Source organism: Cotesia typhae, unplaced genomic scaffold (genome assembly GCF_013202065.1).
Source record: "Cotesia typhae breed Kobodo isofemale line unplaced genomic scaffold, CoteBio_Ctyphae contig_23, whole genome shotgun sequence".
NCBI classification, from domain to species: Eukaryota; Metazoa; Arthropoda; class Insecta; order Hymenoptera; family Braconidae; genus Cotesia; species Cotesia typhae.
In genome coordinates, this window is record NW_027423729.1 from 3,949,266 (window position 1) to 3,972,835 (window position 23,570).

General features: G+C 28.5%; 2 protein-coding genes across 6 annotated transcripts in view; both read right to left on the reverse strand.

Annotated features, from left to right (window-relative positions):
• Sema1a (semaphorin 1a) overlaps positions 1 to 11,536 on the reverse strand; it is a 117,599-nt gene extending 106,063 nt beyond the window's left edge. For both annotated transcript variants that reach the window (XM_074238897.1, XM_074238896.1), the window contains exon 1: positions 10,899 to 11,536. The gene's annotated coding sequence lies outside the window, so the exon portion shown is untranslated. The remainder of the gene's footprint in view (positions 1 to 10,898) is intronic.
• A 1,732-nt stretch (positions 11,537 to 13,268) lies between these two features.
• Positions 13,269 to 22,181, reverse strand: Nedd4 (E3 ubiquitin-protein ligase Nedd4). Of its 4 annotated transcripts, none has more exons than XM_074239133.1 (15): positions 21,888 to 22,181; positions 19,565 to 19,765; positions 19,035 to 19,195; positions 18,778 to 18,955; positions 18,578 to 18,690; positions 18,166 to 18,304; positions 17,562 to 17,747; positions 17,232 to 17,282; positions 16,478 to 16,751; positions 16,254 to 16,312; positions 16,108 to 16,173; positions 15,788 to 16,017; positions 15,588 to 15,709; positions 14,873 to 15,512; positions 13,269 to 14,615 (listed from the first exon to the last, which is right to left on the reverse strand). In XM_074239133.1, the coding sequence occupies exons 1-15, from the start codon at positions 22,047 to 22,049 to the stop codon at positions 14,513 to 14,515; spliced, it is 2,685 nt and encodes an 894-aa protein (XP_074095234.1). In that variant the 5' UTR covers positions 22,050 to 22,181; the 3' UTR covers positions 13,269 to 14,512. The 4 variants fall into 4 exon arrangements, with proteins under 4 accessions (XP_074095234.1, XP_074095235.1, XP_074095236.1 ...); XM_074239134.1 differs by lacking the exon at positions 21,888 to 22,181 and adding an exon at positions 20,191 to 20,378; XM_074239135.1 differs by lacking the exon at positions 17,562 to 17,747.
• Between the last annotated feature and the right edge of the window lie 1,389 nt (positions 22,182 to 23,570).

Sequence of the window (23,570 nt, forward strand, 5' to 3'; positions counted from 1 at the left end):
TGAACAGTAATCATACCTTCATTGTCTACAAAAGATAAAGAAAAAAGGTAATTTTATTAGTTTGAAAGAAGACATCTTTAACAAAGTTACTAAACAAAATCTTGACCAGCAAAAAACACCAAAAAAATGGGAAACAAATTAAATGAAAAGAAAGGAAAAATGAGATGAATGAATAGAATTGCGGGCGTGGGATCTTGTTCTCTCTCATTCTTTTTATTAGGTCAATGTATCGAACAAAAAGCTCTCATTCCGAAATGTAGTCAGCATATTGGGGTTATTTCTGTCTTTTTTACTCGGGATAGCGTTCCCTTCGTACTTGGTACACAGACATTTGCCACATATGTGTATATATTCATTGGAATATATATACGCAGTAAAGGAAAAGCGTTGGGTTCTATTCGTGGAATAGGCGCTAGCTAAGCACTTCTGTACATATAGAATCCATCGAGAATCAAATGTGGTGCATGGAGTGCGGAGGATGGCGACGGGCCTTCGTAAACGTCACTCTCTACTCTCTACTCTCGCGACTTCCGGAAGCGATAAATATACATACATACATATGTATGTTTGTCGATGTCGATGCGGATGTAAACGAGTAAAGGATCTCAGTAGTCGTCTCGTGCGCCATCTCCACCCTTCGTATGCACGTGTGCACACGACAAACGCACGTTAACCTACCCGGGTAATTGCTTGTCGATTGTCACCTTCACTTACCCTTCAAGATCTTCCACGTATTCTTAAAATACCTCTCTTATAAATAAGGTGCAAACACCAATTATAATTATTATTGATACTTATTGATTTTATGTTTATTTTCTTTAACTTTCATATTTATAACAAACATAAACGATTTTTATAATTATATGTTAGATTAAAATAATAAAAATTTTCAAAATGATTTTATTAATATATATGTAATGACTATGCATTGCACTATTCGGTGTCAATAAATGGCAATACGTAATCGATTTTATCACTTGAAAAAATTTATTAAAATAAATAAATCAACTTCACAATTAAATTTTTTATATAAAATAAATAGAGACAAAAAAAGTTCATAAAACTAACTTGAAATACCAAAAAAAAAAAAAAAAAAAAAAATGAAAAATAATTAATTGGTGGTTTTACCTCATATAAAATATTATTGATTATTTGCAATAAAATTTCAATGAAAACCAATTAAACTTATAACTTCAAAAGTCCGAGCTTTACTGCTTCTTCCAGTAAGATACTTTAAGAGAAATAAATTAAATTGTATATATAAATTGTATAAATTTCCTGGATTTATTTTATTCTATTTTCATGACTATCAATGAAGTCAAATGCCTCTTAGTACATATATATATATAAAACTAGGTATTGTAAAGACCTAAAATCGTTGTAGTCTAGAAAAATTTCCGAATATCGACAAACTCGAAATGTATAGGCTTATATACCTAGACATACCAATATATTTATGTATTTATGTATATATATATACAGGCACCGAGTGAGAGCTTTACAAAAGTTCCGCTGTGAAAATTCCGCAAAGTGGAAAGCACAAATTTTATTTACGATCGAGTAAGCGCGAACGAGGCGAGAAAAAAGCCATTGGGTTTATTCAAAAACTCAAGAGAAGATGATAGTTGGAAAATATATATATACTATATATACATGTATTTCTTTTTTCATTAAATAAATTTTTTTCTCCTCCTCAATACAGCATTCACTTTAAGTGTTTTCTTTTTTTCCACTCCAATATATTTTTTTTCTTCTATTTTTTTGTTAAAGTTTTTTTCCCGTGATTCTTTGATTATTAATTAGAAGAAGCAAAGACAGAGAGACAGAAAGCACCGAGTTAAAATTTAAAATAAAAAAGTAGGGCAACTATTTGAAATTGACGTTATTGATTGTCCATTCGTGTAACGTGGTCGTACCGCAAGATTGTCAGATATGTCGAACCGTCTCTTGCATTCCCCGAGGCTGGATTACGACCAAGTTATAAAGTTATTAGACCACGGACGAGTTCCGTGTGGCTGTCATAAAACCATTCCAGTAAAACATGACGAGAAATACATTTATATCTATATATATAATAATCTAACCATCTTTCTTGCAGACGTTACACGTTCAAAAGTTGGTATTAGATGATGGAAAGACAAAGAATTTTTATCAAACATGATTTAAGGACACGAAGGTTATTTACGAGAAAACAAGGAACCGAGGAACAACGGAGGACCGAGTGGAACGGAGGAACGGAGGAACGAACGAACGAACGAACGTTCTATTCCCATCGAGCGAGACGATAAAACGAATAATCGGAACACTCTCTTGTACGCTCGCTTGACTACAATTGAAATTCTTTCGGTCCCAATCAAAGTCTTTGCCTATTTTCCGCACACCCTCTGCTCACTGCTATACACTGAGCTTAAACGGATTTTACACGACGACTCTTGGTCGAATCAATTCAATGCAATATACGGGACTTGTAAAGGTGAATGGTGAATAATGGTGATGGGTATAAAAAGACACGTACATCTGTATAGCATTTTCCATCCACCATCCAGGAACCAGGGACATAAAGACAATAATGCTAAATAAAAAGAGGAATAGAGAAATATCGGGTGTGTTATAGAGTCAGACACAGACACAAATAGTTCCGCAGATAGAGACGGAGATGGGGCTGGACCGACAGATGAATAGATATACAGAGAAATTGAACGCGAAATTGTTTCCAATGGATGCTGTAAGAGATAAAGACAATACGAATGTTGACGAATTAATCTTGAGAATGGGCTGCCGGTACTGTCGCATTTGCTTCAGCTTTTGCTCAACTTATTCTACTCCGCATTGCGGTCCCATGAAAAGTGTACGCTGTCTACTACGGGGTGCCGCGTTTTAATAAATCGCAGGAAGAGGAAAGAGATCCTATGCTCGGATTTGAGACTTTTTTATAAAATTTTTTTATGGTATTTTTGGTTTTGTTTTGAGAAAATTCAAGAAAATTTTATTTAGAATATTATTGAGTGAAATTATATTATGATTAATATTATAATTATAGATGACAATAATTACGATCAGGTTAATAATAATTATAAACATTAAATTTTCTTTGTATATCAGACCTGGTACATGCCCATATAAAGTTTTCTGCCAAAATTAGTGTTAAAAATTTTCAACAGGTGGCGCATGATCGCTAAACCGTCTCCTTATAGGAGATTTATATTCCAGAATATTAATTTTTTTTAAAAAACTCTCCTAGAAAGTTTATTTAATATTGATTTTAAGTGTAATCAACTACAAAACCAATTTTCGTTTAATTTGAAATATTAATTATCAAATTAATAATTAATTAAATAATTTGACTTGGACTAAAAATTTCCTGCACCCCCGGAATTTTTACAGCATATTTACAAATTCAGTCAATGAGCAAGAATGAAAAATGAATAAATGTGTACGTATATATTTATATTCTCTCAGGGCAGGAAACTATCTGTTCCCATGGATGAATAGTACGTAAAGAATGTAACTTACTGATGTGTTTCATTGGTGTTGATTTAAAATTCAACGGGACATCTAACCAATCAAGCCGGTAGGTGTTGAGTGCGTGTAACAGTTGAATTTAGTGTAGTGTCCCAAGCAATAGGTTTATGCTTTTAGTTATGGAATGCTGAATGAAAAAGTATGCGTTAAAACGAAAACAATTTTATTGAAAGCCTCCCCTGAATCCTTTCAAATAGGCGAGGGACACCGGGAAATAGACACGACATTTAATTTTATCTGTCTATGGATACATTTTTCTCTGATAACGTTTATAAATAAAAGTTTTTAGTTAAAAGCTTACAAAAAAAAATTGTGAACGTAATGTCAGTATGTCAGTGACAAACTTATCTGCGTGTTATTGTGTAGTAAATATTCACGATATATTTTTGATCATGTCGCTAACTGATTTATTGATTTCTTTTTTGCGCAAATGTCTGTCATGCTTCAAAGATAAAAATTTTTTTATTGAATTATTTTTACAATTCAAATCCTCCGGTTGGTATTGAACAAAAATTAATAATTCAATCTGCTTGTATGGATTTATTTTACAGAAATGAAATCCGTTAATTATTCGTATTTCGAGCTATTTTTTACCGGCACATCTTTATAATATATTCCATAGCATTATTATTATTATCATAATAAGCTATGATTATTTTTGGTATTATTCAATTAAAAAAAAAAAATTTTTTTTCGTTAACTATTTTGAGAATTATTGGCTTAAAAATTCATCTTCATTTGTTATTCAGGTCAGACATATTATTATTCGAATTTATTTCCGGTAATATTATTTAACTAAAAATAAAGTTTCAAATTTATAATTATCATGGAATCTAACGTCACAATTCAAATTTATCTGCTACTAATAAATTATATAACCTCTTCAGTGATCTTAATTTAATCATTTACTGCGCAATAACTTAAAAAAAAAAAAGTGTCAAATTATTCAGTGTATTTTATTTTCAATCTCAATTATAGTCAACTGGATTTCTTTTTTTTATTTCCCGATATTTAAAGCTTTAAAAATGCAGATAACTAATTTCATTCAAGACTTATAAATTGTAATTTGTATTTATATTTAACTCCTATTTGTTTTTAATTCCACAAAGTTGTTGAATTATTTGTATAAATAAATAACGAGGCAGATAACAATAAACAAAATTCAAACTCTTTTATCCGAGATACGTAAAAGCTCTTAAAAAAATAATCGCGTATCCCACAGATCGATATCAATTTATCCATAAAACTTTTCACAAGTAGCCATTAAAAAAAGCAAGTACGTTTTTCCTTATAAACAGCAGTAAAAATAAAAGTCACGAGTTGGTGAACTAAAAATAAAAATTAAAAAAAAGAAAGAAAAAGATGTAATAAATCTAAACTAAAAATAATAATAAAAAATCACATTTACACATATATGTATATACATATATGAAAACAAAAAGTGTTTTTTCATATGTTGCCATCTGGCAACGCCGGCCATTAAGAAGTTTGAAATGACTTTTAAAAACCCCCCTCGCTCGTCTTGTCCACTGGTGTGGGTTTCCCAGTAAAGGGAGGTGGTGGTAACAGTAACACCAGACCAAAATTAATTTTTTGTCTCGTCAAGTGTCACGTAATAAAATATGACAGCGTTGAGAGAAAAAAAGACATATCCCGCGGCTTATGAATTTTTTTGATGATTAAATGAGGCCACTTAAGCTAATAAAAAAATTAATTGTAATAAAAAGTCCGCGTGACTTATCATTCCGAGTTTCATATAATCAAAATATTAAATAATTAACTATTTTAAAAAATGCATTTTCATTTTGGCGTTATCAAAAGACATGTTTAATTAATAATTAATGTAGTTAGATGAATAAAACTAAAATTCAAAATTTTATCCACACTTCTCTACTCATTACCATTATTATTATTTCTTTCCGTGACATCCTCCAGTCCAATTTTTTTTTTCCTTTAGTGTGTATTTTTCTTTCTCTTCTTACTCATACTTTTAATATAACCGAGTAGAGGATTGTAGATTGGAGCAGACAGAATATAACAGTGTAACAGTAGTAGCCGTGGTAATGACGATGAAAAATAAATTTGCTCAGTAGCAGCGGCAGTTACAGGATAGTAGGACTATACCGGTCCACATACACCCACCGGGACTTAGTAGAGGAAAATTGGCGTTCGCGCCGACGCTACAGGACGAGCGTGTACGTGTTTCCGGGACTTTGCAAGCGACAAGATTGCGTCTATAGTACTGTACTAACAATGGACCAAACGTAAACGCGAGTAGAGAACAAGTTAGTGTGTAATATAATCCTCTCTCTCTCTCTCTCTCTCTCTCTCTCTCTCTCTCTCTCTCTCTCTCTCTCTCTCTCTCTCTCTCTCTCTGTTCTTCACACACTGGCGTGTCTTTTGCGCACGCATGTCGCTTTAGTAGTAACCACCGGCCACAGACTCTTCCTATTTCTGCTGGTGTCGGTGCATTCCTGAAATGTACCAGTGAGATTCATCGCAATGCACCAATAGTAGGGTGGGTCAAAAAAATCGAATAATTTATTTTTGACTTTATACTCTGAAAAATAGGTTCGTAGACACCTAAAAAGAATTCTCTCCAAGTATAAGCTCTTAATTATAACGGGAAGGTCCTCCGCTTTGCGGGTTTCTAATTTTTTCGAATAATCAGATAAAAAAATTTATATCTCGCTTCCAACTGCTTGGAAAAATATTCCGTGGCATAGATTTTGTGAGAAATTGAATGCTTTACAAAAAAGGTCTCTTATGACTTTTTCAAAAACTCAACCGATTAAAAGATATTCATAGTTGAAGTTTGGCTATTTTAAGGAAAATATTCGTTTTTATTATGAATTTTATAAGTCGATGAAAAAAATTATTTCGGATTGCGGAACTCATGATTTTGTAGGAAATTTACTGCTCTACAAAAATGGTCTCTTATGATTTTTTGATTAAGTGAAGCCGTTACGAGATATTCATCGTCAAACATTAACGAATATCAATATTTCCAGTTTTTGATCAATAATTCGATAAATTTTAATTTAAACTATGAGTTTCAGGAAAATTTACATAAATTTGAGTTTCGATCGATAAAGAAATGTTATAATAAGTTAGATAAAGAATTATTGGAATTATCATTGATTTTCCTTGGAGAAATGCCTCAAGAAAAGATTTCTTTCAAACGTCCTGGTGCTGTTCATCATGCTAGATGGATGGCTAAGGCCATTTATAGTTTGAAAATGTATCTATTCAGAGATGAATTCAAACTCTCTCAGAAAGAATTGCATGGTCTTCGTCATTTCTGTATTTTTATAGTCACATTGTATTTAAAAGCTTGGTTTTCATCAACTTCTGCAACAACTGCTGCTTATCATGACTTGCAGTTTATGAAAAATTTATTGGAGTACAAACATATCAATCCTTTGATTTCTTCAGCTACGTGTGAAAAAATGATTTCGCACTTATGGTATTTGAGCGATGAACTTGCCATTTTATCACTGTTTGACGATGGCGTTCCATTAGAAGTAAAAAAAGTATTGTTGAAGCTGTTAATACTCGTGAAGGTACAGATTCTAAAGCTAAAAGATTTGTAATTGCTAAAAAGATTTGAATTCATTGGCGCAGAGAACTCTGAGTGACTTTGTGTCTAAAAAGTCATTAAATCTTTTCAAAATCTTCGATCTACCGTATGACTTTCTTGATGTCGATGTTGAATTATGGCCTACTAATGAGAGTTATCTCGAAAATAAAGAATACTTTCAACAACTAAAAGTTGTCAATGATTCAGCAGAGCGAGCTGTTGCATTAGTCAGTGAATATAATCAATGCTTGACAAAAAATGAAGAACAATTCCAGTACTTATTGCAAGTTGTCAAAGAACATCAAAAAACATTCCCAAATTGTAATAAAAGAAATTATTTATAGTAATAGCGTACTGTTATGTTAAAAATATAGACAATTATATTGCAATTGATAATTCAATAAAAAATTTATCTATAAAAAAGTTAAATACTGGTTGTTTCTCACTTGATTCAATACTTTTCATATTAAATTTGACAAAGAAATATGTCATTCACTTCAAATTAAACTAATCATTGGCTATATGTCGAAAAAAATGCTCTAATTTCTTGTTTTAATGCAATCAAACAAGCTCAAGACTGAAAACAATATTAAAAAAATTGTTTATAACATTTCTTTATCGATCGAAACTCAAATTTATGTAAATTTTCCTGAAACTCATAGTTTAAATTAAAATTTATCGAATTATTGATCAAAAACTGGAAATATTGATATTCGTTAATGTTTGACGATGAATATCTCGTAACGGCTTCACTTAATCAAAAATCATAAGAGACCATTTTTGTAGAGCAGTAAATTTCCTACAAAATCATGAGTTCCGCAATCCGAAATAATTTTTTTCATCGACTTATAAAATTCATAATAAAAACGAATATTTTCCTTAAAATAGCCAAACTTCAACTATGAATATCTTTTAATCGGTTGAGTTTTTGAAAAAGTCATAAAAGACCTTTTTGTAAAGCATTCAATTTCTCACAAAATCTATGCCACGGAATATTTTTCCAAGCAGTTGGAAGCGAGATATAAATTTTTTTATCTGATTATTCGAAAAAAATAGAAACCCGCAAAGCGGAGGACCTTCCCGTTATAATTAAGAGCTTATACTTGGAGAGAATTCTTTTTAGGTGTCTACGAACCTATTTTTCAGAGTATAAAATCAAAAATAAATTATTCGATTTTTTTGACCCACCCTAACCAATAGTCTGAACCGCCCTAATAATATCCAAAAATTAGCCTCTTCATAACATTTAATAACGTCCAAAATAGTAGAGAGCGAGCAAAAAACTGTTCTGGCCACTACTTTTAATCCCTTAAAAAATAAAGTAAAAAATGATAATATAAAAAGCACAATAACTATTTTATGGCATTTTATTATCTCATACTTTTTTTATTACTAATCCATTAATCTTAATGGCTGTTATAGTTCTCCTCGAGGAAGGGTGCAATGCATCGGATATGGAGCTGTCCCTTCAGACTGTTATGTGTATAATACTACACACACTGGTCATCTCAAAACGAGTAATATAAAGCGGAAGAAGCCACACCGACCCTTCGGGATTTCCACCAAATGATAGATCCGTTCTTCTTCAATCTCGTATCGTGACTTCCCGCGATTGTTGTCCGTCTATAGTTGAGTATCCTTTACTGGCCCTCGTACACTGTATATCGTATACTATACCCTATACACGCCAGGGCAGGCTATATACCATGTCTGCTCGTAAATACATTCTGCAGTTAATTCATCCCTGTCTTCTGGTTCTGAGTCTGAGAGTTTCGCGTCACGCTGCCATGCCAATTCAATGAGGCCAATGAACTAATAAATTTTATTCTCTGACTCATATCACATTCCTACATTTCTATACATTTTTTTAAACTCTATTCACTGTCCGCCATTTAAATATTAATGCCCGGCGTCTGGTTATTAATATTTAAATCCATTTAAAAGTAACTTTACAATAAACTTTTTTAACTAAAACAAAAACATTTCCATTGAAATATTTATAAACTCGAAATAATAATAAAAATGAGAACGATGGCTTACAGAAATTTATAATTATTTTTAAATTAAATAATAAAATATTATAAAACAATATTTTGAGTAATAAAAAATATTTTAATATTTTTTTTATGAATTTATTTCAGCAATTGTTGAAATTGTTAAATTAAATAGCATTTAAAGTTATCAAAAATTAAATCTCCTAAAATCATAGAAAATTCCATTATGATACAAATATCTTAAATCGATCAGCAGAATTGTTCATTATTATTCTACTTTTGAGATTATAAGGTATTATTACTATTCATAAATAAATTTGATAATTTATTTAATGGAAGTCGTATATAAATTCAGAAAACGCGAGCAACAAAAATAGATTTCAATCATTACTTACAATCTATTAAATTTGATGACTATTATTGCTTCACGTGTTCGGAAAATTAAGTTTCAATTTTAGTTAACAATACAATTTCAAGATTAAATACGTAATGATTAAGATCTATTTTGGTCATCCATTTATTTGAATTCATGCATACTGTCGATAAAACCAAAGTAAACTTATGAATATACAATACAAAAAATAACAATGCAATCTGCATGAATAAATACAATAAAAATTTTTAAAAAATACATGTCAAAGGAATAGCCGAGAATTTTTATGCATTCTTTAAATTTCAAGAATATTTGATTCAATAAAAATTGTCGGGTATCAGCAAATATCAATAATAAAATACGCAAACTTTAAAAATAAAATGAATAATAACAAAACAGCTTAATTGACAAGATAAGCCAACAGTATACTTAATAGAGCTAAAATATACGTCCATATATATATTTATCATTATTGTATAAATACATGGGCGTGTAAAGAAGCTTTTTATTTGCAGATCACCGTAAAGATTATTATACAAGAGAATAGGGTATGAATTGTGCAATTGAGAGCGTCCTTTGAGGCTTTGAAGCTGATGTTGATGTCGCAGATGCGACGTATTAGTATTAACGCCAGTTTAAATGAATGGATAATAATAAAGCCTCAGAGCTTCTGCTGAGCTGAGGGTAGCGACTACGCTTATTTTGTGAGTCGTAAGATGTGTAAGTCTTTCTCCTCTTCATAATATTATACATACACACACACACACACACACACACACACACACACACACACACACACACACACACACACACGCATTTATATAATACATACACAAATGTATATCTAACATCTAAATTCGCAAAAGCCGCAATGCCGCACCGCACACCCTCGACACACACGCACGCTCGCGTTAAAAAATTGATCGTATCTGGAAGTTTTCCTCGATTAAAATTCCCTCGATCTCAGATTCAATTATCGCTCCAATAATCACAACCACTGTAAGCTCCCGAAATATTAATTTTATTTAATTTAATTTAAAAAAAAAAAAAACAAAATTAAATAGATTAAAATATTTCTATTAAAAAGTAATAGATCAATTTCTGACTTACGCATTTAATATTGATGACGGTGGTGGATATTAATTATTCATAAGCACGAGAGACACAATACAGAAGATAGACTAGATTGAAGGGAAGAAATAATAACAATAACAATAATGATAATGTTAAAAAAAAAAAAAAAAAAAAAAGAAGCTTGACAACTAACCGTAACCTATATTGTTTCACGCGACAGAGGGTAATGAACTTAATATATATCACAACTAATAGAAAAATACTGAAAAAAAAGAATTAATAAATCTACTCGGCAACACGAATACAGCCTAGATGATTTGTTAATTAAAAAATGTAAATATTGAAGAAGACTCACCGCAATGCAGTGAACCCGGTGGTAAAAAGATGCTCGTCTTGTTTTCGGTCGGGGTCTTGTACTCACTTTCGGCCTCGGTTTTATTCCAATAGTATAACCAGTAGCTTCAAGAACAAGAAGCGAGTTAAAGGGTTGAACGGGGGCTGACGGCGAGCAGAACCACCGCATAACCAACAGCCACCAGCTAAATTTACGTCCGGGTAGTAGAAACCTCTACTCAGATTTTTTTTTGCTTTATTCAGTTTGTTAGTTTTTATTATTATAGTTATAAATCACCATGACCGTATACATCCTGACAATCGATTTTATCAGATATTATATCACTGGAAATAAAACATTAACCACCACTGAACTAAAGTCCGTCACACACATTACACACGCGTTTATTATTCAAACTCCGTTTAGTTACTATCTGTTATTTTTATTTATTTTTTAAACTTTATTTTATTTTGTTTTTTTATTTGCTACTGATATTTAACGCTAAACATTTAATTTTTAACATTATTTAATTTTCCCGTTTTTTTTTATTACTGTCGGTGATAATATTGTTGTGTTCATTACTGTTGTTATTCATTTATATTTATAGTTGTGTAAATATACATACTTTAGTTAAACGGAGCAATTTTTCGAACACGTAGGGCTTCCAAATCGATGTGTGGATGTTACCTACTTCCGAGCTGTCTTTTTTGATTCTGGAAGTCACATTAAAGACGCCATCTTGTGGTCAACTTTTTAAATTTCGCACATGCGCGCTTAAATTTACGCGGGAATTTTTAAATTTTTTTAATTCAAATCAAAATACTTTTTTTCTTGATTTTATTTTTAAAATTATTATCATTATTTTTAGAATTTTTATAAAAAGTTTTTACTTGATAATTATAAAAAGTAATAAGAAAAATAAATAAATAATTTTATGAACTGAAGAAATTAAAAATTGGATTTTTTTTTATTGTTACTTTCTAAACAATTATTGATTTTTTCTCAATAAAAAATAATTACTATTTTCTTTAAATAAAGTATCATTTTCTCTGATGAGTGGTTTTATAAAATAATAAAAAAAAAATCAATCAATTATCGGACATTTGCTATTATATATTCATTGGAATTTTTTTTTTTTATTAATAATAATGCTTACATGCTTCAAATAATACACTAAAATTTTTGTTGAGATAAATTATTTTATTGCGACGTTTATTTCAAGGTTTAGGTATTTACAGTAAATAAATTTGAGGTGTTACCAAAAATATTTATAATTTTTTTTGCAAACTCTAATGAAGCCTAAATGATTTTTTTGGATATTCAATAATAATTATTATTAATATTACATTAATTCGATTTTATTTGTAGGCAATTTATATCTATCTAACAGTTATATTTTGATTAAAAATTTCTAGTGTATATAATTTATATTAAATATTACAAAAGACATTTTTTATTTAATTTTAATTATTATTGAATTGACCTTATTTCAATCACCTTATTAATAATATAAATTTATGATTAAATCTAAAATTTCTAGAATACATTGATTAAAAATTTTAATCCATAATATTGTGTTATAAATAAAGCAAATAATTATTATTATTTTTTCACAAACGTATTGAAAGTTTAAGCAGGAATGTTTGCATAGAATTATTTATGTTACATTTAAAATTCAAGATGGATTTTAAAAATTAATTAACTTAGGAAAAAAAAAAAAAAGTAAGATAAAAATAAAAGTCACGTCTCTAGAGACATATATATTTTCGATACGCAATCAGTCTTCGCAATTATGGAATAAATCCAATTCAACGACCATGTATTGTTTTATTTTTATTATGTATTATTAATACTTTTTTTTAAATATCGAACACTGTGATGTCAACTTTATCACCCGGTGGCGTAAAATTTCATTCATATTTAACGGCATTGTTGATACGAAAATTCAATTTACATCTTGATATTTTTTTGTATTTTATTATTTATTTTTTATTATAATTATTGTTATTATTTCTATCCAAACAAACAAACAAACTATCAAACATTCCATTTCTATGCACGTTCGATAGATGACTAACTTTATTTTATTTTTTTTTTTCCAAACTGGACGGGACATGTGTATTTTTTGTATTATTTGTTTTATTTATAAGGCCCAAAAAATTATTAAAAAAATAATTACTTAATAAAAATTCACTAAAAATTAAGTATTAATTGCAAAATTTACTGTAAATGATAATAATAGACAGTTATTTTATTTATTTGGATTAACAAAATATTGTACTGAAGTCTATTCAAGTGATTGGATAAAATAAAATTCTATTAGTCCCAAAATGTTCCCGATAAATCTTAAAATATTATTAACATTTCAAAAAATATATATGTTTACATATATTTAGATTTATACTAATATTATTTATTAATACATAACCAGTGTTATTTATTTTACATAACATAAATTTTTTCATCACTTTTAGCTGATTTTCTAAGCATTTTTATTTTTAGCTTCGTGTATTTTTTTTTTTAATGCAATTGATATTAATTTACATAAGTTGATTTTCTGCTTACTCAATAAAGAAAAATTTTAATAAAAATTACGCAATTTTTTCTTTCCTATGTACACAAAATCGGTAAAAGATCATTTAGTTTAGTTATAACAACTACCACATTGTTTCTGACTGTTAATTATTTAAAAGATAAATAAAAATACATTTACATTTAATTTCAACCACGGAGCTTTTTTTTTTTTTGTATAAGTTCTAAAAGCGTGAAAAATTATTTTACAAAAAAAAAATTCATCGTATAAATTGTCACAATTTTTAGTAATTTTACAACACTAATTTATAAAACAAAAATCGGGTAAAAATATCCGACTGTAAAAATTATTAATCTTTAAAATTAATTAATTAACAAAATTAGTGTTACAACATTACATGTCCTCTAACGCTTGATAAAATTCCTACAATATGCAATACAATTTCAGATAATTAAAATTAACCAATTACATTTTTTTACTGAAATTTGCCTATCGAAAATTCAAGCCATCATATTACAAAGATATGTACATTATTATTATAATTGTTTTTTTATTTTATTTTTTTTTTATTTTTTTTTTTTTTTTAGCAATAGCAAGTTCTTGGAGTGCATTAAATCACTAGCGTAAGATAATAAAAGTCATTATTAATAATAAATGTTTTTTTTTTTTTTTTTTTTGTGACTATTAATATTTCACCTTACATCAATAAAATATATATTTATATTATTATTATATTATTAAAATGTATATATTATTTTAAAAAATTTAAATCCGGAATGCTGTTGTTTTAATCGCTGATTTGTCAAGATGAGCGCTGAAATTAAATTTCACTTCCCAATCGGCGTATTATAAAATATTTAAAAGTGCAAATAGCATAAAAATATTAGACAAAAAAAAATATCAATTAACAAAATGATAGCTATCATCACCTAACATTTTATAACAATAGTTATAATAAAATATTAATAATAATAATAAGTGTTAATTAACTTATATCTTTTTTAAAGCGATTAAAAACAATACGTATTGAATTTAATATAATATCTATATGCATAAATATACATTATATTACAGGTATAATCATAAAAAATGGTATCTCGCGCTAATCAACTCCAGCAAAACCTTGTGATCCCTCGATAGCCTTGATCAATTTATCCCTGAGCTGTTGGTAACTCTCGTAAGGCGGTAAATCAATTCGATTAAAACTAAAAATAGATTAATTATGAGAACTATTTTTTACTAATTAATAAAAATAAAGTTAAGTATATTTATAGAGGTCAAGGTCACAATTTATAACTTTTTCAGGATGAAGCTGAGAAATAACTGGGTCTTGAACGTTATGGATAGGTATTAAAGTATAAAACAATAAATAAAGAGATAAAATAATAGGAGATAATTATAACAATAAATCAGCTTGAGTATAAAATAAAAAAAAAACGTAAAACTATAAAAAATAACTCACCATGTGTGAGCTCGTGGATAGTTTTCAGGTGTTCCCCATTTCTCGATAGTAAATAATTGAGGTCCGTTACTGCCATATAACTCTTTGAAGCCATTCATGGGTACACGCGATGTACCGGTGACAAATTGCAGCAATCTAGCTCGCATTTCATTGTTGAACGATAGTACAACACGCCAAAACCATTGCACCACAATATGATTCGCATGATAGTCACCCTTATATAATGTATTTTTTTTCCAATCTTTAACGTCAATATGCTGAATACCACACATTAACAGCTCCAATTCATGCTCATCGAATATTTTAACAAGTGTCAATGGCACCAGAGCGTTAAAGCCCTCTAAAAATGCGTTCATTTGATCCTGTACACGTGACACAAATCGCCACTGTATTACAAGACTTATATACTCATCTTTGTTTTCATCTGTCACCGGTACGTTTGCTCCGTTTGATTTCAATTCCCGTTGAGACGTGTGACCAAAGCTCTCTTCGTCGACGCAAAACGTCAACTCCAATTCAGTTGGATCGTTTTCTTTTATCCACAACAACGAGTTGTAATATTCTGAATCAACACTCTCCATATCTTTCAGGTCTATTGTTTTGCCCAGCATCATTTTATAAAATGGTCTTATAAAGAATGCTAAATTAAAAAAAAAAAAAATTATTTCATAAATTGTCACAATTATAATTAAAAAGAAAACATTATTATAATTACCATCCAAAAGTTTTCCATGATAAACTGCCATCCCGGCAATACGACCAATAAATTTAAAATAATTTAAATGTTCTTCATTGCACACACCCGAAAAAGGATTTATTTGAAGCGTATAATTATCCCTGTGTCAGAGGAAAAGTCGATTATTAAATAAATTAGATTAATTTATCAACTGGACAGTTTCATATAAATTTACGTACATAGCTGAGTATTCAAATAAGCCGTAATACGGATTAAACATTTCTTTTGATAATAGGAAAAACCATTCACGTGCTAATCCACCGTAATCCAATCCTACTTCACTTTCGAACTCAACCCAGAGCTTTGTCTTTAATATCTCAACTCTGTTTACCGAGCTTATAATACGATACGAGTCCTCTAAAATATTATTGCGCGCAACTTTTATCTCAAATTTATTTGGTACATTGCTCTGGATAAAAATAAAAGTCACAGATTATTAATTATTCATTGTTCATTATCAAATAATCAACACCTCGGTAATCGTCTGTTAAATACTCACAGGTTTTCTTAATTGCGACTTCAAATATTCGTATTTCAGCTTGTAATCTCTCGAGTAAGGTACCGCCTGAAAAGGAATTTTTAATTTCATTTAAGTACATCGCTAATGTAATTCAATTACGGCTATTGATTTCACAGTTAACTCACAGGTCCAGCTATCTGAGGATTAGACATACGAGGATCTTCCCATTGTGTTGTCCGTGTATCTGAAAGAATAAATTAATTAAATAAATTACGAGTATTGGCAAAGTTCTGCTCGGTAACAAAAAAAAAAAAAAAAAAAAAAAGGTGGTTTTTTTATTTAATCAAAGTGTCAAAGACAATGAGGATTAATTTACATTTAAAAAAAATCAATAAAAAAGAATACACACTGTGATCAATGAAGAAAATCCGTCCATCAGTATGTACACGTTCTTCCCAGCCCTCTGGAAGCGGTCCCAGCTGGTCTAGATCACTTCGAGAAGTGGCCGAAGGCACATTATGATTAGGCATTGGACTCGGTCTTCCTGTCCTTGGGTCAACCCACGTCGTAGCGCGTTCATTGTGGTCGATAAAAAACATACGACCATTTGGAGCTAGCTGCATACACCAGCCTGGAGGTAGTCCATCGCCGTTGGGAATCGGATGCTGAGAACTGTCCACAGGCTAAAAAAGTTTTTTATTTAGTCGATACAATAAAAAAAAAATTTACTAATATGCAAAAAAAACCACTGGATTTTTTAATTAACTTGTGAACTATAAATAAATAAAATTGCACTGTACTTTCTTAAATATGAATATTTTTAAAGATATAAGCTCATCCCGATGTTATACTCATCGAGACCTTTCATTTAAATACCCACATGGCAATTTATATATATTTTGTATATAAGGTATTTGTAAAATATATAAATATATAAAATATATGAAAAATTGATGTGGGTACTCAAATAAAAGGTCTTGATGAGTGTAACATCGGGATGAGTTTATATCTTTAAAAATATCAATAGTTCACAAGATAGAAGGTAATTTCTAAAAAAAAAAAAAAAACGATTTTACAATATGACTGTCCGAGATAAAATTTTTCTTATTCTCTTAATAAAATAAATTAAATGAATATACAAGAAGCAATATCAACTAATATACCTGTTCAGAAGATCGTCTTGAACCAGCTGGGCTATCAACGTTGTCATCAGTCTGTGGGCAAAGTATGAGAACAAATGTTTGTGATGTTTGGTAATAAATTACAAAATGAAAAGAGTAATTTAAAAAAAAAAAAAATCATTCGATGTAAGCCATTTTCCATGAACCATAAAAATCACACTTGGCCTTGAAATGGTAAATAAAATAAACTAGTGAGTGTATAATTGTTAATAAATAATTTAAAAATCTAACGATGCATGCATATAACCGTGAAGCATTGAATAATATATACATGTACAATAAATATATTTGTCTTTGAATATTCAGGAATACCTGATCGTCGCACTCTCCCAGATAGCCGTCGTGATCAACCGACTGGCCAGAGGTAGAAGACGTCGAAGTAGATTCACCGGGACGCGTTAAAGACTCGCGATCTCTCACCCCGACCGACTCATCCCAATCCTCACTATCATCCTCTCCGTTATTGCCATCATCTTCTTGACGATTTAATTCCCGATCCTTACACACACATGCGTCATTTCAACATTCCACATGCTACTTTACACCAATTGGTTTAAACTTTAAAGTTTACTTATGCTTATTAATATTATTATTCGTTAAATTATTTAACTGTTCGTACTTTTTAATACCTAAAGACCTCATATTGATCATAGTTTTTTAAAAGCAAACTAACTTTATCAAACATTTTTTAATTTAATTATTATTATTGACAGTAAATCAATTATTTATTACCAAACATGCTTCAATGATTAATAACTACTGTATTAATAAACGATACTGTACGTGAATTTTAAATAGTTTTAATTTTACAATTGGTCTCTATTTACTAATAACTAGTCTACTTTTTTAATTAAAATTTAATTTTTGTACACCAAAAGTTACCGTTAATTTATTTAGAAAAAAAATTACTATTTACCTGGCTAATTGTTGAGCTGCGATGCTGTCTACTTTCAGCGTCATCAACACTAATATGAAATCGTCGTTGGAATTCAGTTGCTGCTGTATCTAAGCTTCGTTGTTCATTTGTTACTCCACCAACAGGCGCTGAATTTAGTCTAAAATAAAATAAATTATTTTATTTAACAATAAAATTTTTTCTGAAAATTTATTTTTAAAAAGTTGCATTTTTAATTTTTAAATGTCAATTTTTTTTTATAATTTTTTTTGCAGTAATTAATTTTTTAAAAAAATTCTAAAATATCTGCTACTTTAATTTTCATTAATAATATAAATATTATGATTAAGCACAGATTCAATTTCAATTGATCAATATAAATAAACATAAGCAGTAAAAATTAAATAATTTCAATAAAAAAAAAAATACATACGTCGTTGGTCTTTCCCACTGAGTATATCTAGCTATATGATTGACATAATAAGTTCTGCCATTAGCGTCTTGACGTTCTTCCCAGCCAGATGGTAGTGGACCATTCATCGACGGCTAATAGAGTAAAAAGAAAAAATTGTCAACTCCAAAATAATTAATTTTCGTACAGTAAATTAAAAAAAAAAAAAAATTTCCAAGTACTTCAGCGGTCGGTTGAACTGGACTGTCATTCGAAGTCGGACTCGGCTGGTCTAGCAATTCCCATCCACCAGAATCAGAGGCAGTATCGCCGTTACCATTTTCAGCTGCTGAATCATCCGTGACGTACGCGTGGTATAGTTCAAGAGTACCCTTTATTTTGGGTCTCTGACTGGAATGACTGGACATAGACCAGCACAGTGAATTATTAATATCTAATTCCAATCAATAGTTGTTAATAATTTATTTTTAACAAGTACCTGCGTGGACGTAAAATATATTGTTTTGTAGGAATACTTCTACCGATTTGTTCCTTCGGCAAGTTCATCAGGTTCAGCTCGACCATGCCCAAGAAATCATCTCGTGTTAGTCTATTTTCATCGAATACTTGGAGCACCAGCTTGTGTTCTGATGGCTTAACCTATTTGGAAAATTAATAGATAAAAATTTGTTTAAAAAGATGACACTGGAGTTGGCAGACATTAAAAATTATTTTAAAATTTTATAATAATGCAATTATTATAAAAAAAAAAATAAATTGAAAAATTCTACATGTGAAAATTAATTAAAAATTTTTAAATTCTTCTAAAAAATTTTTTTTTTAATAATTTAATTGCTACGAAATTCTAAAAAAATTTTTAATGTCTGTCAACTTCATTATTATAAATTACAAGTAAAAATTTTTAGAAGAATTTTTTTACTGTAATTGATTTGTTACTAAAATTTAAAAAATTGACAGCTGAAAGCTAACTTCAGCATTATTTAAAAATTTATTTAAAAGGCGACGTACTCTGAATAAAAATTCTTCCTCCCAAACAGGATTAAGTGTTTTCTTCTTAGTTTTAGTAAGTACTGAGTCGACAGTCTCATGACCATTGATAGGATACAAATCAATCCTGACATAAGGATCACTGGCTCCAAAAATATCCTTCTTAGCCAGCTGATGCCCCGCAATCACTCTCAACCTCAGCCTTCTGATGGATTCATCATTCTGCAAACATTTAATAATTAGTCAATGCTAATTTTAGCAGAATGCCTAAATAATTAAGACTAAGAGTAAAAATAAAAATAATATTTTTAAAGTTTTAGGTTGCTTTTTTTTTAAGTAAACAATCAATAGACACTGTTGGTAATCAATATAATTAACTGGTTATAAAACGTATTAAATAAATTGTTTGACGTCAATAACACGTATTTTTTTCAACCACAAATTTAATTGATTAACAATGGAAATTTTTATTGCATCACTTGGTGACTGCCGTGTGCTGAACAAATCCACTCGGTAATAATAATGAGCATCACGTGTAATCCGCGTTATTATTTTAAAACAAACAATATGAAGAAACAACGTTTTTTTTAGTCGACATTAAATTCCAACCTCTACTTGTCAAAAAATGTCACAGAAATTTTACATACACTGTCGTCGTCAACGCCGGGCGTTGGATTATATCCATATAAATGCTCTTCTGCCATTAATACTCCTTACGATAATATTATTTGTTTCAATATACTTGCGGTAATTTTTTAATGATTTAATAATTAATAATAAAGTTATCACTATTTTCATATGTAATGTGCCATCAAGAAACCTATTTTGTGTGTTAACCCCACTACCTTTTACTTTGTCTACGTATATATATACTTATACCTACATATATTTATATATGTGTACATATATATTTATGACAAAACGGATATGACATCGGGTTTTTCAAACATGGCAACTAAACCGGGACATCAGCAACATTACTTCAATCTTTAAATGTTATTATTTATTTATATTTCTTTTTGTATTATATAATTTATTTTTCTTTATTGTAAGGTTATTTTTATTTTTAATTAGACTGTAAGCGTAGTTGGTTTAAAATTTTTATTGATTATTTTTTTTATGCAGGTAGAAGCAGTTGACAAATAAAAAATTGAACATTGAAAAAATTACATTTTTTTGACAGTTCAATGATCAACAACTTTTTTTTGAGGTAATTAATCATTTGTAAATTAAGAATTTTTTTTTTTTTATTGTATCTGAATAATTTTGTTTTTCTAAAACCAGTAAACATCTGACTGTTTTTTGATTTTATTTTATGACACTGAAATTAACAAATACTTGACAATTTTATTTTTTTTTAATTTAATTTCTAATTTAAATATCTAAAAAAATTTTTATATCTGTTAACTTCAGTGTCATTTTTTTTATAGTTTTTAAAGATGGAATTTTTCAAATACATTTTTTTTGTTGTAATTTGTGTGTTAGAAAATTTTAAAAATTATCACGTCTCTCAATTTCAATAAAAATTAATATATCATTCATTAAATAATTTTAAAAATTTGATATCAAATAAATTATGGCAAAAAAAATTGACATTTAAAAATTTTAAAACATAAAAAATTTAATTTTTTAAAAATAATTTTTTGAAACAAATTTGTTTGTTAAAAAATGTTCTAGTGACTGCTAAATTTAATGTCATCAATTTCAATATCATTTTTATAATAAATTATCAATAAAAAAAAAGTTTTTTTTTTTTTTATTTCTTCGTAAGTAATTAAAAATTTTTTTTCTTATAATTTCTTGTAAAATAAGAATTCTAAAAATGATCAGAGGTTTGTTAATTTGAGATTAATATAATTTTAAAAAATTTTCTAATATATTTTTACAGTTTGTAAATTGTCTTAATTAAATATTTAAGATAAACACTCGACATTGAAATATTAAAAACAACAAATTTTTTTTTAACATTAAAATAATTGATAATTAAAATATTATCAATTGACTTGAAAATGTTTGAAAAGAGTGATTTTTTATAAAAAGTTCTGCGATAAAATATTGTTAAAAAATAAAAAGTTATGATTTAAAAAATGTTGAATCAGGTATAAATTAAATTTAATTTAAATACATCTACAAGAGTAAATACGTCATTATTGAACTATGATATACAGGATATTTACACGCAAGATTATAGATTAAGAAACCATAAAAGTGGCTTTTTTTATGTTATTTTTACATTAATTAATTTATTAATACGAATTAGAGTGATTTATATAAATAATTTTTTTATTTTAATCTAGATGAGGATGATAATGAAGGAGTAATTGTAAAATAAACTGATACTTACAATTAATTCAGCGAGAGATAATCGAGTAGGTCGTTGTGGCGCAACATGTTGATGCGTTACAGTAGATCTTCTCCGACTTCGAGAATCCCAAGTGTTGGCTCTTCTACGATGACCTGATCTTTCAACTCCAACGTACATCGGAAAAGTCAATGTACCAGGCATTTTAGTCGTTACAATTACCAACAACAGTTAAAGAACAAAAAAAAAACAAAACAAAACTTAAGAGTAATCAGTCCAAGTATCAGTTTCGACTTAACAACAATTTATTGAAATAAAAATGAATCTGAATAACAATAAATGGTGAGTAGCAATAAAAGCTATTTAATTTACTCATCGAGTACACTGATACACTTGATTTATTAACGTGAATTAAATTTTTGTAATGATACAAAAAAAAATAATCGTGTGACATTGAAGTAATCATCAAGGTAATACGAAAGTTTACTTAACAATTATTACTATTTTTTTGTTTATGCTCAATCAACAGTACATTTTTTTTATGATTTATATTAACAGTAATAATTATTATTTAATTATTTAATTGCAGATTATTTAAGTGTTAATTAATTTTCTCTTAACGGCGTTTTTCACAAAATAACTTTTTCACAAGAATCAACATACGACTGTCTGCCACGACGATGAATTGATAACAGTATTTTATTTTAATCCTATATAAAGATAACGCATACGATATGAAAGAAAAAAAAATTTAATACTGAAAGAAACTAAGATAATTGTACATATGAATATCGTCATGAAACATCACTCGATAATCTCAATTAACGGTAATGTGAAAATAACGCCACAGTGGCCAAGGTTACCATTGATAAAAATTAATCAAAACGGAAGTATTTTCAATATATATTATCCATAAATTAAATTTATTATTTATGCGATAATTACCATAATCTTAATAGCTAATTCTTAATAACTGGCTATCTATTTATCGATAATTCTTCATCTTGGAAAGCTTTGAATTATTTCGCAATCATAACTGTTAAAAAAGATCATACAAACATTATTTGTTATTATTTATTATTATAATTATAGTTAATAATTAAGACACAACAAGCATCGAATATTGTTGCCCATTATCATTTAACATAAAACATAAAAAGCCAAAGACTGAAGTAATCGCTGTTGTGATGACATATAGCTTTCACTTTTCATTTGTGTCATATCACTTATAACTTACATTATATATAATGTACATATATTTATATTGAGAAGAGGGACGTCGAAGGATAAAATTTACAATATAACAATAAATAGTTATATACTTATATTTAAAACTGATAGACGTTATTAATTTGTTGATTTTAATTTTATTATAATATTCACTATTAGAGTGACATTTTTCATCTTTAGCGATAAAATTATTTAATTTACAATATATAAAAAAAAATAATTAATTTTTTTAACGATAATTACAATAAATTTATTTGTCATACACTCAGTGGTTAAATTTATAAAATTATTTTTGAAAATTGTCCGATTACAAATAAACAAAAAAAACACGATACCAAATGAACAAATTTATCTTACTAGTACTTAATTAAAAAATGGTACCTATACGTACTGTCAACGTATATTTTATAGTAATTTAATGTTTATTATTAAATAGATATATTTATATTATTTTTAAATAAATCATTATCTCTTTTGAAATGTTATTAAGGCGTA